Raw genomic sequence first — 16,464 nt, 5'->3', positions numbered from 1 at the left:
GTATAGGTGATTCGTTTTCCGAAGACGAGCGTACACACTCGAGGCAGGGGGGCTACGACCCTTCTAATTATCAGTGAGTGGGCTTTTGTTTTCCGTATATACCTATATACATATTAATTCCCAGAAATTAAATAGAAAAGGTTATTGTTTTATGCCATGCATTATATGAATGTTGTTTACGCATCATTGCATGTATTATTGGTGACATACATACATATATACCTGTGTATTTGGTGCTGTGGATGCACAGGTAAGTGCCAGGTAAGCGGTATTCAGGTGGTTATACATTCCTGTTTATTATGCAATAGTAGTTGAAATGCTTAGAGAGCTCATAATCTGCACCCCCGGTGTTAGTGCTCCCGTCCAGGGCCAGGGCACAGCCTTCACGTGTATGTTCACCAGCACCGCATGCTCGTCTTGGATCCAAGTTAGGTGCAAGCCTGTCGTAGAGATCACATTAGGTGGTTCCGACTTGTAGGTGACCCGCGATTTATCGCACAGCTTCACGTGATCGTAGCACTAGAGCATACGTATATATTACACCCAGCTTGTCGTGCAGACCACGTTAGGTGGTTCCGACTCGTGTGCAGATTCAGTGATTGAGTTGAGCGTGGAGCTCTATATGCAGCGGTACATGTCACGTTAGGTGACTCCCGGCTGCCAGATTATGTTATTGATGTGAATTACGCTTGAGCATTTATATTTGATTATGAGATTTTGTTGTGGCATATTCTCAAGCATGAATGGCATATTCTCGAGCATGAATGGCATATCATGGAGCATGATTGACATATCTATACATACGTATATATGTTCATTTTCTGGGAAGTATACAGGTTTTACGGCGAGGGGTTAGAATGTATTTTGCTAAAGAGTTTTCAAAGAACTTTGTTTTTGCCCACTCACGCTTTTGTTTTGCGCCCCTCCAGGTTCTAGTGGTCTAGCGAGTTCAGTGGTTTATCCCAGAGGGCGTCCCGGCATTTCTGACAGACATTCACCATTGTAGGGTCACCTTCGGGTGTACATATCTCGTATCTTTCCTTTTGGACTGTTGTAGACTTGCTCTGAATTGTGTCTCACTTACACTAGTACTTTGTATGTTATTAGGTTTTTAATTATTCGTACTTTTATATTACCTTCTCATTAGCTTCCGCACGCGCACATGGTTACGTCACCTTCGCGTGACGGCCAGCACGCCCTGATCTCGGTCGGGGTGTGTCAGCTTGGTATCAGAGCCTAGGTTTGGCAGTCCTGTGTCTTTGTGAGTATTCTAATAGTTGGTGTCTTCTGTCAGAATCATGCCGCCTCGTCGGGAACCACGTCGCTCAGATGAGTCTAGTTTCCCTGATCTTACTCAGTTGGGGGAAGTGATTGCTACAGCCCTTCAAACAGTGATGCGCCCTCCCCAGAGGACTCCTCTGGAGACTATGTATAACCTGAAGTTGGATAAGTTTAAAGGTAATGAGGGTCACGAAGGCGCAGAACGTTGGTTGGAACACATAGAGAAGACTTTCCGTGTGTTACATAACCAGGGGAACCTTCCGATGGAAAGGTGGGTTGAGACAACCTCTTGGTTTCTGGAGATGGAGTCTGCAGCTTGGTGGGAACAAGAACTTCGTAGGTTGACTCCAGCTCAGAGGACCGATTGGAATGTTTTCAAGGACGTGTTTCAAAGGAGATTTGTACCCCCTGAGTATATCGACCGTAAGAAACAGGAATTCACTGAATTGAAACAGCGAAAGATGACGGCTAACGAGTACTATCGTAAGTTCACTGATTTGTCTCGTTATTATCCTGATGTCGCTGGTAATCCGGCGGAGATGCTTCGTCGTTTTCGCTTGGGCACTAGAAAGAGATGGCGTTCTATGGCGACTACTACTCACTGTGAGTCCTACCAGGAGTTCTATGAGATACTATTGAGGGTAGAGGACTCAGAGAATATGTCTAGCGACAGTGATGAAAAGAAAGATGACAAGGGGAAAAGTCAAGTGTCGCTTGGGCCTCGCCAAACTCAGAACTTTAAAAGGGGTGGTGCCAGTTCGAGTTCGTCTAGTGGTGGTTTCAGTGCCTCTGGACAAGGACGTGGAGGTAGGTTTTATGGAGGTGCTCGAGGCCAGAGACAAGGTGATGGTGGTCGAAACCGAGTTCCATTTTGCCGTAGATGTAATAACCGACATTTCGGCGAATGCAGGCGTGGTAGCGGTGTTTGTTTCACTTGTGGACAGATGGGACATATAGCTGTGAATTTTCCCCAGGGTCAGCAGCAGAAGCCGCAGCAGACCTTTATGCCGCCACCTGCACCAATTCGGCAAATCCAGGGTCCGAGTAATTATGGTCAAGCAGGTAGAGGTGGTGCTTACCACTATCAGGGTGATGTTGTTCCCTATGCCCCAGGACCGTATCAGTACCCCCAGGACCCGTATTCACAAGGTGGTTATCCCCCGTATCCCAGTAACTTCATGCCGTATCCTCCAGCTCCAACGGGTGGTTCTCAATGGTACCAAGGAGGACAGTATCAGCAGAGTGAGAATGCTACTAGTAGTGCAGGGTCTTCGAGACAGATGGGTCAGCCCAGTCAGGGGCGTGGAGCTCAAGGTCGCGGTGTTCAAGCGAGCAGAGGTCGCGGTGGACGACAGCAGGGCCAGGGGCGTATTCACAATATTTCCCTGCAGGATGCTCAGAACAACCCGGACTTGATAATGGGTACGTTAAACATTCTTGGTTATTTTGCTAGAGTCTTAATTGATTGTGGAGCTACACATTCCGTTATTTCTCATACATTTGCTCAAGTAACGCAACCTCGCCCCACACCTCTAGGGTACGATTTAGAGTTCGCTATGCCTAGAGGAGAGAGATGTGTTGTAGATTGTATATACCCAGGATGTCCAGTGATAGTAGAGGGTGTTGTTATGCCCGCGGATCTTATCCCGTTAGATATTGTCGATTTTGATGTGATTTTGGGCAATGATTGGTTGCACTTCTATCGTGCCAACATTGATTGTTACGGGAAAGTAGTTACGTTTCACCGTCCTGGATTACCTGAGGTTACTTTTGTGGGTGAGCCGAGTGGAGTAAGACATGGTGTTATTTCGGCTTTACGAGCGAAGAAGTTGTTGACTAAAGGTTGTCAGGGGTATCTAGCTCATGTGGTACTAGAGGAGGCCGTTCCAAGCAGAATTGAGGATGTGAGAGTGGTTAGACACTTCCCTGATGTTTTTCCTGAGGATTTACCTGGTTTACCCCCAGATCGAGATGTGGATTTCACTATTGAGTTGCTTCCAGGTACTAATCCTATTTCATTAACTCCTTATCGAATGGCTCCTGCTGAGTTAAGGGAATTGAAAGTGCAATTACAGGAATTAGTGGATAAGGGATTCATTCAGCCTAGTATTTCACCTTGGGGCGCTCCAGTATTGTTTGTGAAAAAGAAAGATGGAACTTTGAGGCTATGTATCGACTACAGGCAATTGAATCGGGTGACGATTAAAAATCGTTATCCATTGCCTCGTATCGACGATTTGTTTGATCAGCTGAGAGGTGCTTGTGTATTTTCTAAGATAGACTTGAGGTCTGGGTACTATCAGCTGAAGATTAGTAGGGATGATGTTCCTAAGACGGCGTTCAGGACTCGTTACGGTCATTACGAGTTTTTGGTTATGCCGTTTGGGTTGACGAATGCACCAGCAGCTTTTATGGATTTGATGAACCGGGTATTCCAGCCTTACCTGGATAGATTTGTTATTGTCTTCATTGACAATATTCTGGTGTATTCTAAGTCCAAAGCAGAGCATGTTCGACATCTTACTTTGGTGTTGAAGAGATTGAGAGAACACCAATTGTATGCTAAGTTTAGCAAGTGCCAATTCTGGTTAGATCAAGTCGCATTTTTGGGGCACATCATTTCTGCTCAAGGTATTCTTGTTGATCCTCAGAAGGTTGCAGCTGTGGAGAATTGGGAGCAACCACGAACCGTCACTGAGGTGAGAAGTTTCATTGGTTTGGCGGGATATTATCGGAGATTCGTTAAAGATTTTTCGGTAATTGCCTTGCCACTGACGAGGTTAACAAGGAAAGATGTTAAGTTTGAGTGGAATGATAAGTGTGAGCAAAGTTTCCAGCAGTTGAAGCATTGTCTTACTAATGCACCTGTTTTGGCACTCCCGGACGATAGCGGTGATTTCGAGGTTTATAGCGATGCTTCCTTGAATGGTCTGGGATGTGTATTGATGCAGCATGGTAGGGTGATTGCTTATGCTTCGCGGCAGTTGAAAACCCATGAAATGAATTACCCTACACATGATTTGGAGTTGGCTGCTATTATCTTTGCATTGAAGTTGTGGAGACACTATCTTTATGGAGAAAAGTGTAGGATCTTCACAGATCACAAGAGTCTTCAGTATCTCTTTACCCAGAAGGAACTTAATCTTCGTCAACGGAGGTGGTTGGAGTTGCTCAGCGATTACGATTGCACGATTGATTATCACCCTGGTCGTGCGAACGTAGTAGCCGATGCACTTAGCAGGAAGTCACATGGCCGTATCAATGCGTTGTACGCTAGTCGTATTCCTCTTTTGGTGGACTTGCGTACTACGGGAGTAAGGTTAGAAGCAGAAGATCGAGAAGTGGCATTACTTGCTAATTTTCAAGTTAGACCAATCTTGGTTGATCGGGTGCTTGAAGCTCAGGTAGCTGATGAACAGATTCAAGAACTAATTCGAGCTCGAGATCAAGGAAGGAGGCGAGATCTCCGAGTTCGTGATTCTGATGGCATGTTGATGTTAGAAGGTAGAATGTTCGTGCCTAGTAATGCGGAGTTGAAGAAGGAAATTCTAGATGAAGCACATATCTCGGCTTATGCCATGCACCCAGGAGCAACTAAAATGTATCATACCATTCGACCATTTTACTATTGGCCGGGTATGAAAAGGGAGATAGCTGAGTATGTGAGCAGGTGTGCTGTTTGTCAACAGGTTAAAGCAGAAAGAAAGAAGCCATTTGGGCTATCGCAGCCGCTTCCCGTTCCAGAGTGGAAATGGGAAAATATCACTATGGATTTTGTATACAAGTTGCCGCGTACACATAATGGCTTTGATGGCATTTGGGTGATCGTTGATCGGCTCACTAAGTCGGCACATTTCATTCCAGTGAGAGAGAAGTACTCTTTGAGCCGGTTAGCAGAGCTGTTTATTTCAAAGGTTGTGAAGTACCATGGTGTCCCTGTAAGTATTGTCTCGGATCGTGATCCACGATTTACATCGAAGTTTTGGGTAGCTTTTCAGGAAGCTTTGGGTACGAGACTACTATACAGTACAGCATATCATCCACAGACAGACGGACAGTCAGAGAGAACTATTCAGACCTTGGAGGATATGCTGCGAGCATCAGTGTTACAGTTTAGTGATGCTTGGCACCAGCGGTTAGATTTGATGGAATTTGCTTACAACAACAGTTTCCATTCGAGCATTGGCATGGCGTCATTCGAAGCTTTGTATGGTAGATCTTGTCGCACTCCGTTATGTTGGTCAGAGGTTGGCGAGAGAGTCTTGGTAGGTCCGGAGATTGTCGAGGAGACGACTCAAAATGTTCAGGTAATTAGGTCTAACCTGAAAGCAGCTCAGGACAGACAGAAAAGTTTAGCAGATCGGCATGCTACGGACAGAACGTATGAGGTCGGAGATTGGGTATTTCTGAAGCTTTCACCGTGGAGAGGTGTTGTGCGGTTTGGAAAGAAAGGGAAGTTGAGTCCCAGGTATATCGGACCGTACATAGTCACAGAAAAAGTTGGTGAGGTAGCTTATAGGTTGGAGTTGCCTCCGGAGTTGGCTAAAGTGCATAACGTTTTTCACGTGTCTATGCTCCGACATTATGTTGCTGATCCATTGCATGTGATACCTCCTCAACCGTTAGAGATAAATCCAGATTTGACGTACGACGAGGAACCGTTAACGATCTTAGATTGGAAAGAAAAGGTTCTGAGGAACAAGACGGTGAATTTGGTGAAAGTTTTGTGGAGGAGTCACTCGGTTGAAGAAGCTACATGGGAGACAGAAGAACGAATGAGGGATTTGTATCCTAGATTATTCTTTGACTATTAGGGGTGTATTGAGGTTGTTTTGAATTTCGGGACGAAATTCTATTAAGGAGGGTAGGTTGTAACATCCCGTTCCGAAACTAAAGAAACGTACATTTAAATTTACGTTATTACCCCTAGTTCGTTCGTGTACGATTAGTTTTGTGTTGTGTGATGTGGTGGGACCACACACACTCATACACTCTCTTTTCTCCCGGGATTCTCTCCCTCATTCCCTCACTCTTTGTCTCTCTGTCTCTCTCTCTCTCTCTTCCTCCCCGAGTTCACCTTCTCCTTCTTCCTCTACACACGGACACACATACAAACCTAATCAAATCTTCACCAAACAAGAAACCAAGACCACCATCGTGTTCGTGGAGCTGAGAGGAGTTCAAAGGTGCCATTTTCAGGTAAGGATATCGTTGTTTTCACGTCGTTTCAACGAGGTCCGATTATTGCACTGTTCATGCAAACCTAATCTAGCTTGTTTTAGGAGATTCTAAGCTTGTAGATGTGTTTGTGAGGTCCCAAGGAGCCTCGGAGTGGTTCGTTGGGTGAGTTTGGACGTCGGGATCGTCCTGTGCAAAGTTGGCCGAACTTGGATCGTTGTTGCAGGTGAGATTCTTTAATTTTTAGGCCTTAAAACTAGTCTAACGTTGTTCTACTAGTCCTAGGCTTCATTTTGGTATAAAGAACGTGAAATTTGGTTGAAAAACGAAGGAGAAAACAAGGTTTGAAAATTACCCAGTTTTCCGGCGCCGTCGCCGGCGCCGGAGGTTCGCCGGAGAAGAAAGAAGAATATTCCGTTAAGTCTAACGGAATATTCCTAACGGCAGTGGACGGAATCTGGTTAGATTTGACGGAATATTCCGTCAGTTAACGGAATATTCCTGACGGCGTCTGTTGACGCCGTCAGTGTGCAGTGCACGTGGGCCGCGCGTGGGGGCGCGTAGGTCCGTGCGGGGTCAGGCGCGTGGGGGCGCGTGCGTGGTCCAAAATTTTTTCTAAAAATATGGGTGTGATCCTGAGGTTGTGTAGGTCACGTTGGTATATTCAATTGTCCAAATTGAGCAATGTATGAGAAGTTATTACGAGAAGTTGCTTAGGTGCTTTTAAATTAATGTTTTCGTAACTTTGTCGCGTATAGGTGATTCGTTTTCCGAAGACGAGCGTACACACTCGAGGCAGGGGGGCTACGACCCTTCTAATTATCAGTGAGTGGGCTTTTGTTTTCCGTATATACCTATATACATATTAATTCCCAGAAATTAAATAGAAAAGGTTATTGTTTTATGCCATGCATTATATGAATGTTGTTTACGCATCATTGCATGTATTATTGGTGACATACATACATATATACATGTGTATTTGGTGCTGTGGATGCACAGGTAAGTGCCAGGTAAGCGGTATTCAGGTGGTTATACATTCCTGTTTATTATGCAATAGTAGTTGAAATGCTTAGAGAGCTCATAATCTGCACCCCCGGTGTTAGTGCTCCCGTCCAGGGCCAGGGCACAGCCTTCACGTGTATGTTCACCAGCACCGCATGCTCGTCTTGGATCCAAGTTAGGTGCAAGCCTGTCGTAGAGATCACATTAGGTGGTTCCGACTTGTAGGTGACCCGCGATTTATCGCACAGCTTCACGTGATCGTAGCACTAGAGCATACGTATATATTACACCCAGCTTGTCGTGCAGACCACGTTAGGTGGTTCCGACTCGTGTGCAGATTCAGTGATTGAGTTGAGCGTGGAGCTCTATATGCAGCGGTACATGTCACGTTAGGTGACTCCCGGCTGCCAGATTATGTTATTGATGTGAATTACGCTTGAGCATTTATATTTGATTATGAGATTTTGTTGTGGCATATTCTCAAGCATGAATGGCATATTCTCGAGCATGAATGGCATATCATGGAGCATGATTGACATATCTATACATACGTATATATGTTCATTTTCTGGGAAGTATACAGGTTTTACGGCGAGGGGTTAGAATGTATTTTGCTAAAGAGTTTTCAAAGAACTTTGTTTTTGCCCACTCACGCTTTTGTTTTGCGCCCCTCCAGGTTCTAGTGGTCTAGCGAGTTCAGTGGTTTATCCCAGAGGGCGTCCCGGCATTTCTGACAGACATTCACCATTGTAGGGTCACCTTCGGGTGTACATATCTCGTATCTTTCCTTTTGGACTGTTGTAGACTTGCTCTGAATTGTGTCTCACTTACACTAGTACTTTGTATGTTATTAGGTTTTTAATTATTCGTACTTTTATATTACCTTCTCATTAGCTTCCGCACGCGCACATGGTTACGTCACCTTCGCGTGACGGCCAGCACGCCCTGATCTCGGTCGGGGTGTGTCATGAGAGGTAGCGAATAATACGTTTTATGCTAAAAATTATAAATAATACGTTTTATGCTACAAATTATAAATAATACGTTTTATGCTACAAATTATAAATTAGTTCTATCTCTAGTCCCCCTTTATTTTACTTATTCTTGATTTAATTAGTAGGTTAATTATTTATATGGTCCTTGAATTTATCGGTTATGATTATGATTTTGAGAATAGTTTATATTATATTGTTTTTCTTTTATATTGATTATTATATAATTTTATATAAGCAAAAAAATAAACATGTAATTTTATGGTACTATTTTCAGCTATCCCACCCAAGAAAAAAATCCTGGCTCCTCCCTTGCACTCAGTAAAGTTCAGTGACAAGCTAAGCCTCACATAAGTTTTTCTCGATGGTTAGGATGTTCAATGTTTTATTCAACCAATGTTCAAACATTTCCCCCTTCTTTCTACTGTAGATTTAAGTATAAAAAGTCTACTCTCACCACATTTTCATACCATATTTGTACCATATCTCTGATAAAGATGAATCCACATATGTTGATGGGCACTATATTTATTAGAGAGGTGATACAAATGTAATAAGTAGAATATAATAAATGTAATATTACTCATTTAAACAGTGTTATAAAAAAATCAAACCTAAATCGTTTAAGAATTAATTATAATAGGGAAGTGTTACTGGCACTCCAAAAATCTTATTTTGCACTTCTCATAAGTGTATTTTTCTTTCTAAATATAAAAAGTTTGAAGTGTAAAATGAGAATTTTGGAGTGCCAATAATAATTCTCTTATAATATACTCAAATTATGACTTAGAACAAGTCAAAGCCCAATGGTAGAATCTTCCTTGCTTGTCAAGGTTTCTAGTATTTTATCTCTCTTTTGTGCCAATTTGCCAATATTTTTATGGTTTGGTCGAGTGAATAAATGGGTAGAGACCTACTACGGTTCCAATTATAGAGAAATAAAACGTAATGAGCTTTTGTTATCCCTTTTGTTATCATTTTGTGAGAAATCGTCGTTAAGTATGAATATATTTGACACCTGTAACTCGATTGGTGAAATAATATCATTCTCCAAAAAACTTTTTTTTTTTTTTTTTTGTTTAACCGCCCCACAAAGAAAATATTTTGTAAAAAGCATAGCTACCAACCTCAGCAAACTCATCTCCTCTGGCTATCTTTTGTGAATTTGAATTAACCACCAAATGGTGGTTTCTAGTCTTTTGCAACTAAAAGGCATTCAGACGCACCAACTACACGATCATGTAAAATAGACTACTAAATCAAATGTCATGCAGGGATCAGGGTTTTGCAATTGGTTGATTGCTTCAGTGAATATGATATTTCTTTTGAACCCGTTGTGTCTTGTGTTTAAATTATCTTTCTCCTCTTAGTGTAGTTTAGAATAATAATATTATTTTTTAAACTGGCATGATATACATTAATGTGGTAAATGAATAAGTACAAAAGCCTCCATAAAAATCTTTTCGAAGATTTCAACCTGGTCGAAATTAAAAAAAAAAATCCCTACCAAGAAATGACATAGTACTGTCTGCACCAGTACAATCAAAGTAAAGGGTTTGGGTTGCACAAAAAGGACGTGTACCATCCCAAATGAGTATTTGAGCTACTAATCCCTGCACCAATGGTCGCATACGCAACATGACATGTTTATATCTGATGAATTACTACTAAAATCTTGTGCACATATGAAATACGTTGTGAAAATCTACCTAATCTAGAATAAAACATTTTCTATAATTGTAACAAGAAAATGATGCTTAGCCCTGAGAGTTTCTTCTTTTCTCTCTCTCTCTCTCTCTCGGGAGTTCTTCCCTCTGTTTGAGGGTACTTCTCACCTTCTTATGTGAGTGATCCCGATCGTGCTTCCCTTGGCTACCGCCGGTCCTAGCTGTGGCTGGTTCTTCCATCTGCTGTTGGTTCTTCCAATTTTCCCCTTTGGCTTTCCCAATTCTTCAAACCCCGTGGGTATCCCTTTCCATGGCCCTTCCTTACTTGGTTTTTAAGCCATGTTTTCTGTTGAGTTTGTGTGTAGAGTTCTGGTGTTGTATCCGGCTCGGGTGTCTCCCAAACCACCACGTTCTCCTTATTGTCTGCCATTTTCGGCGGTGTTGCTCGGGAATTTCCGGGAGCTTCTTTCCGATGGTTGGCTTCTCTCTCACCGACTGTCTCTTGTTGATGGTTGTGTGCAGGTGGCGCCCGTGGAGGGGATGATCTGCAGTGGGTGAAGGATCGAGTGGCTGGCTAATTCTTGGATCGGCAGTGGCGACCACAGTGGATGGTTCTCGGTTGTTTGTTTTTGTTTGGGCTGGTGGGCTATTTTTCTGTGTTTTCTTTGTTTTTAGGCCCGTTCTTTGTTTGTTTCTAGGAATAAATTAGGCATTTGTTTGATTTGTGAGTGTGTGTTTGTTTTAATGAAAGTTCCTTGTTGGCGATCCTTTTGGATCCCACCTCCAAAAAAAAAAAAAACAAAACAAAAAAAATAGAAAATGATGTTTAGCTAATGGGAGTAAAAGACAAACAATGTTGCTGTTCTTATCCAACCATTGATCGAATTCAAGCAATTTAACACTCAACGATTGCGTCCAAGTTTTTCTCAAGGCATGGACTGTCCTTTTCCTATTTGCATGGTAGTAAATTATTTAGCCCCTCTTTATCTGTACAACAAGGATTGAGAGGTGAGATGTGAAATTATGACGTGGCCTTCTTATTGAAGATAAATACTTTCTTAGTGCCATCCACACTAAGTCTAACAATTTCTTATACGGTTCATTAACTTAACACGAAACAACATGAAAATAACAAGATTCAATTCTACTTGTTACTGATTCGGGTCGTTATCGGGTAGCCTGTTAATGTGTCAGCTTGTTATCAAGTCATATGTTAAGAACCCGATAAGATATCATTTGACATTAGACATGACAATTTATTGCATGACCTGTTAACCCGAAAAGGAACGACACGACCTGTTAATAAATCGGGTCGTTATTGGGGTACCTGTTAAGAACACATTAAGATAATGGGTATGACATGAAAACGACACAAACATGATAACACACAACCAATTTGCCAAACCTAATTAACACACTCATTTTTACCCACATTTCTTAATTTTTTGTCATTGATCTTTCTAAAATTTGAGAGAATGTGTGAGAAGTAAACTATGTGTGTGGATAGTATATTGTTACGTCGAATTATTTTATACCGATGAATTATCTTTCTATGCTTTTTATAAAAGCAGCAAACTCTTTTCACGATTAAAAGAGAAAAAGAGTGTCCACATCTTATTTATTTTAAATTTTCTAATAACAATAACAAGACATCAATCAACTTCATGAGGTTCCTTGTACCATTCCATATATGGTCCTTCGTTATCGGCTAATCCTATTTTGGCCCACCTGTTGGTGACTTGATTTGCCTCTTTACGGGCATGATTTGGTTTGGAATGTGCAATACTCATCCTCTCCTCCCAAGCACACCATCCAATTCACTTCACCCACTTTTTTTTTCGGGCTTGCTTCATTTTTGAATTACTTTAGGGGACTTGTGAGTTTTTACAGCGTGCCGTTTTCGACACTTTCACAAATTTAACCTTTATATATTTTGCATTTCTTCATTAAAAAAGCTCTAAGATGTTAAATGACTTTAGACGAAACCAAGTGAACATTAGAAGGTCGACATGTCAATTTAAAGACGAATAATGTTAGGTATACTAAATTTGTACATTAAATGATGTAGTACGCAGTGATGTGCCGATCCAAGATTCAAATCTCGGAAGTCACTATAAAAATGTTAGAAGAAAAATTGAATTGAGCAACGCGAGGTGAGCGGCTGAAGGCGACGGCCTGAGTGGTGATGGCACAAAAACAGGTGGTGGGGTTTGGGGTTAGGTTTGGGATTTGAAGTGTGCAAGTTGACAACCTCTGCCTGTACAAAGTATTTTTCTAAAAGGGTTGAAAGCTTTATATGTTTACATGTAGTAAAAAGAGTTCTTTCTGATTTTTCTCTATTAGATTTAGGTTATTCAAATGAATAAAAAAAATCCACTTAGTGGGATTAATCCTTTTATATTTAATAGAGTAAATGAGTCCATGTGGTTTAAAGAACCCTAACATTGTGAAAAAAAAATTTATGGTGTATAATGTGCCACATTATGTGTGCACAAATTTGACACATGTAACATCACTCTAAAGAGAGAAAAATAAATGAGCTTTCAAATTCACATTTTCCAAACTATAATAGAACTCTTTTTTACATTTTTCGATAATATATAAGTAAACTATTTGAATTTGGGTAATACTTAAATCCTCCTACGCAGGGGAAGCACATATTTTTCAATTGCGAATAACGTATCTTAACTGAATAAAATTGACGATTGAAACCATTCAATTATTTAATATTCATTTGAAGATCAGTCATATAAAAAATTATTTGACTTGAAGATCGTTTAACCATTCAAATGCATCAAACAAATAAACAATTCATCATAAATATGTTACTTGGTATACATTTAAATCACTAAATTATCTTTGATAGAAGTGATTTTTTTATAGATAATCTTTAAATAAAAATTAAAAAAATTAAACGATTCTAATTGTAAAATATGTACCGTCAAAAATACATCATTTATAAATATATGAGTTTATTCCCAAATGAGAAAATACAAGCATTACCTTAATTTGTATCTATCCATCGAAGGAGCTTTTGACCCCAAAAAAAAATCCATCAAAAGAGCTATATTATTTGTGAAATGTCTTGGACGAAATCAAAGTCACATGAGCCCTTTTTTTTTTTTTTTTTTTGTGCTAATATTTTTGTCGTCGGCCTCATCTAGATCGGTCTAGATATATTAAATAGACAGAGCATCAAGGGAAACTCGAGAATCCTCAAATTACATCTGTTTATTGATTTATTGTAGATTGTACGGTCAATTTTTATTAAGTATGGTTTATATTTAATTTTAAATAAAAAAAATTGAGAATAATTACGGAAGGAAGGATGGGGCGAGGATCTCGTTAATTAAAACACTCCATGATTGAACTGAACAACACAGCTAGCTCAGACCATCTGTGAACTCCAGAGAAAAATAATGGAAGATCTGAAGCCCACGTCAGCAAACTCATCCCCTCTAACACCCTTGGGCTTTCTGGAAAGAGCAGCCACCGTCTACGGCGACTGCCCGTCCGTAATATACGGAGACACCACCTACACTTGGACACAGACCCACCGTCGATGTCTCCGCGTGGCTTCCTCTATATCATCCCTTGGTATGAAGGCAGGCAACGTGGTGTCCGTTCTCTCCCCAAACATCCCAGCCATGTACGAGCTCCACTTCGCCGTGCCCATGTCCGGCGCTATCCTCAACAACATCAACACCCGCCTGGACAGCCGCACCGTCTCCGTACTCCTGCGCCACAGCGAGTCAAAACTCGTCTTCGTCGACTACGAATTGCGATCCCTAATCCTCGAAGCCATCTCTCTCTTCCCACCAAACACCCCCTCCCCTCGACTCGTCCTCATCGCCGGAGATTCCGGCGCGCCGTCACGAGCAGCACCACTCGATGACTTCCTTTGCACGTACGACGACCTCGTGGACAGGGGCGACGAGGGGTTCGAGTGGGTCTCGCCGTCGAACGAGTGGGTTCCGATGACGCTGAATTACACTTCGGGGACCACATCGTCTCCCAAGGGAGTCGTTCACTGCCACAGAGGGGTCTTCATCATCGCCGTCGATTCCCTGATCGACTGGGGTGTACCCAAACAGCCGGTGTACCTGTGGACCCTACCGATGTTCCACGCTAACGGGTGGAGCTACCCGTACGGAATGGCAGCCGTTGGTGGGACCAACATCTGCGTCCGCAAGTTCGACGCCCAAATAATCTATTCCATGATCAAACGATACCGAGTTACCCACATGTGCGGTGCGCCGGTGGTGCTGAACATGCTCACAAACGTCCCGCCCGGAACCGAAAAGCTCGAGTACCCGGTTCACATCCTGACCGCCGGAGCTCCGCCGCCGGCTCCGGTTCTGTTCCGGACCGAGTCCCTGGGTTTCGTGGTGAGTCACGGGTATGGGCTGACCGAAACGGCGGGGCTGGTGGTGTCGTGCGCGTGGAAGAGGAAGTGGAATATGTTGCCGGCGACTGAGAGAGCGAGGCTGAAGTCGAGGCAGGGAGTGAGGACGGTCGGGCTGACCCGAATGGACGTGGTAAACCCGGACTCGGGACTCAGAGTAAAACGCGACGGCACGTCGCTCGGGGAAGTCGTTTTGAGAGGCGGGTGCGTGATGCTAGGGTATTTGAAAGACCAATCGGGAACGGCCAAGTGCATGAAAGACGGGTGGTTTTACACGGGTGACGTGGGCGTGATGCATCCCGACGGCTATCTGGAAATTAAGGACAGATCCAAGGACGTTATTATAAGCGGGGGCGAGAATCTGAGCAGTGTGGAGGTGGAGTCGGTGCTGTATACGAACCCGGCGGTCAACGAGGCGGCGGTGGTGGCGAGGCCGGACGAGTTTTGGGGGGAGACGCCGTGTGCATTCGTGAGCTTGAAGAGTGAGGTGAGGCCGAAGCCGACGGAGAAGGAGATCATGGAGTATTGCAGGAAGAAGCTGCCGAAATACATGGTGCCAAAAACGGTGGTGTTTACGGACGAGCTTCCCAAGACATCGACCGGGAAGATTCAGAAGTTTGTGCTGAGAGAGATGGCGAAGGGTTTGGGTTCGTCGAGGCCGAGTCGAATGTAATTTTTATATTATTTAGTTAATTAATTAATTAATGCATTGCAGGGAGAAATATTTTTCAATATGGTTGAAACTCGTATTGTATTACTCATATTTTGATTGCAATAAAAAATTCCTTAAGAGGAAAAAAGCGATGGCGTCTGATTTACGAAGATGCGTTCATTTCCATTCCAATAGCTTACTCATTTCATGGCGTCATTATGTATGTGGTTTTGAATAATATAGTTAAAATATTATGCACCCAAAAATTCTTTGTCGTTTATGTCACCGTAACTCTATTTTCAAACAGTGTATAAAAAAATAAAACGTGAAACAGCGATATTCTAGTGATTTTAGTTTTCCCACGAAAGATGGGAGCAGTGGAGAAAGTGGGCGATTCAATCTGATCCAATCTGATTCAATATAATATTAGGAAGGAAAAAAAAAAAAAAAAAGCTAAAGAGAGATGAGAATAATTTTATTATAGATGTGTTATCTATCCATTTTGTATTACTTCTTACACACTTTTTACAAATTTTATTATTTAATTTTTTTTAATTCAATTGATTTAACGATCGCAAATTAAAATAGTGTGTATGAATTAAATGATGTATTATCCATACACTTATTTTATTATTAAAAAGTGGGAACCTAACTTTGAGGTTACAATGTTCACCAAAACTAATAGGACTAAAAAATCTCTGAATAAAAAAGAATCAAAACTAACTGAAAATAATAAAAACAAATTCACAAGGGTAATTTTATCATAAAAATAAATACAAAAAGAGGAACTAGACAACTTGTTAAGATAATGAGTAATGTTAGGAAGACTAAATTGGTTATAGATGATTAGATTATTAAATAATTGTCTAAGATAATTTTAACACTAATTAAAACTTAAAAGAAAAATTTTATTAAACAATTGTAATCTCTTTCTACATCCAATTAAATTTCTCAACTTAGAAATTGAAAATAAAAGTATTGAGATCTAGGTTGAGGAGAAGTTGGCGAAAATAGGGGAAGGCAAAGCGCAGACTTGCAGTTTTATTGGCAGATACCCAGACTTGCAATTCGTCTCTCACCCCACTTCATCATCGTTCTCCCTACGCACTTTTCAAAAACGACCATTTCGGAATAAATAGCATTTCAGTCTCCTTAATCTGGAGTTTTAAATAATCTTTAGAGTTTTCCTGTTGCTTTGGGTCGTTTTGTGGATAATATTAAGCCATAAGGGCTTCTTTCGGTGATCAAATCTTCTGTATCTAAAATGAGTGTCATTTCTTTGTG

At 41.7% G+C, this 16,464-nt stretch overlaps 1 protein-coding gene across 1 annotated transcript; it reads left to right on the top strand.

Annotated features, from left to right (window-relative positions):
• The first annotated feature begins 13,444 nt into the window (after positions 1-13,444).
• Positions 13,445-15,301, top strand: LOC137707510 (2-methylpropanoate--CoA ligase CCL4-like). The gene has a single exon (XM_068446392.1). The coding sequence runs from the start codon at positions 13,543-13,545 to the stop codon at positions 15,199-15,201; it is 1,659 nt and encodes a 552-aa protein (XP_068302493.1). The 5' UTR covers positions 13,445-13,542; the 3' UTR covers positions 15,202-15,301.
• Positions 15,302-16,464: the final 1,163 nt, after the last annotated feature.

The sequence above is a fragment of the Pyrus communis genome, chromosome 11 (genome assembly GCF_963583255.1).
Source record: "Pyrus communis chromosome 11, drPyrComm1.1, whole genome shotgun sequence".
Lineage (NCBI taxonomy): Eukaryota > Viridiplantae > Streptophyta > Magnoliopsida > Rosales > Rosaceae > Pyrus > Pyrus communis.
This window is presented reverse-complemented; position numbering and strand designations above follow the sequence as displayed.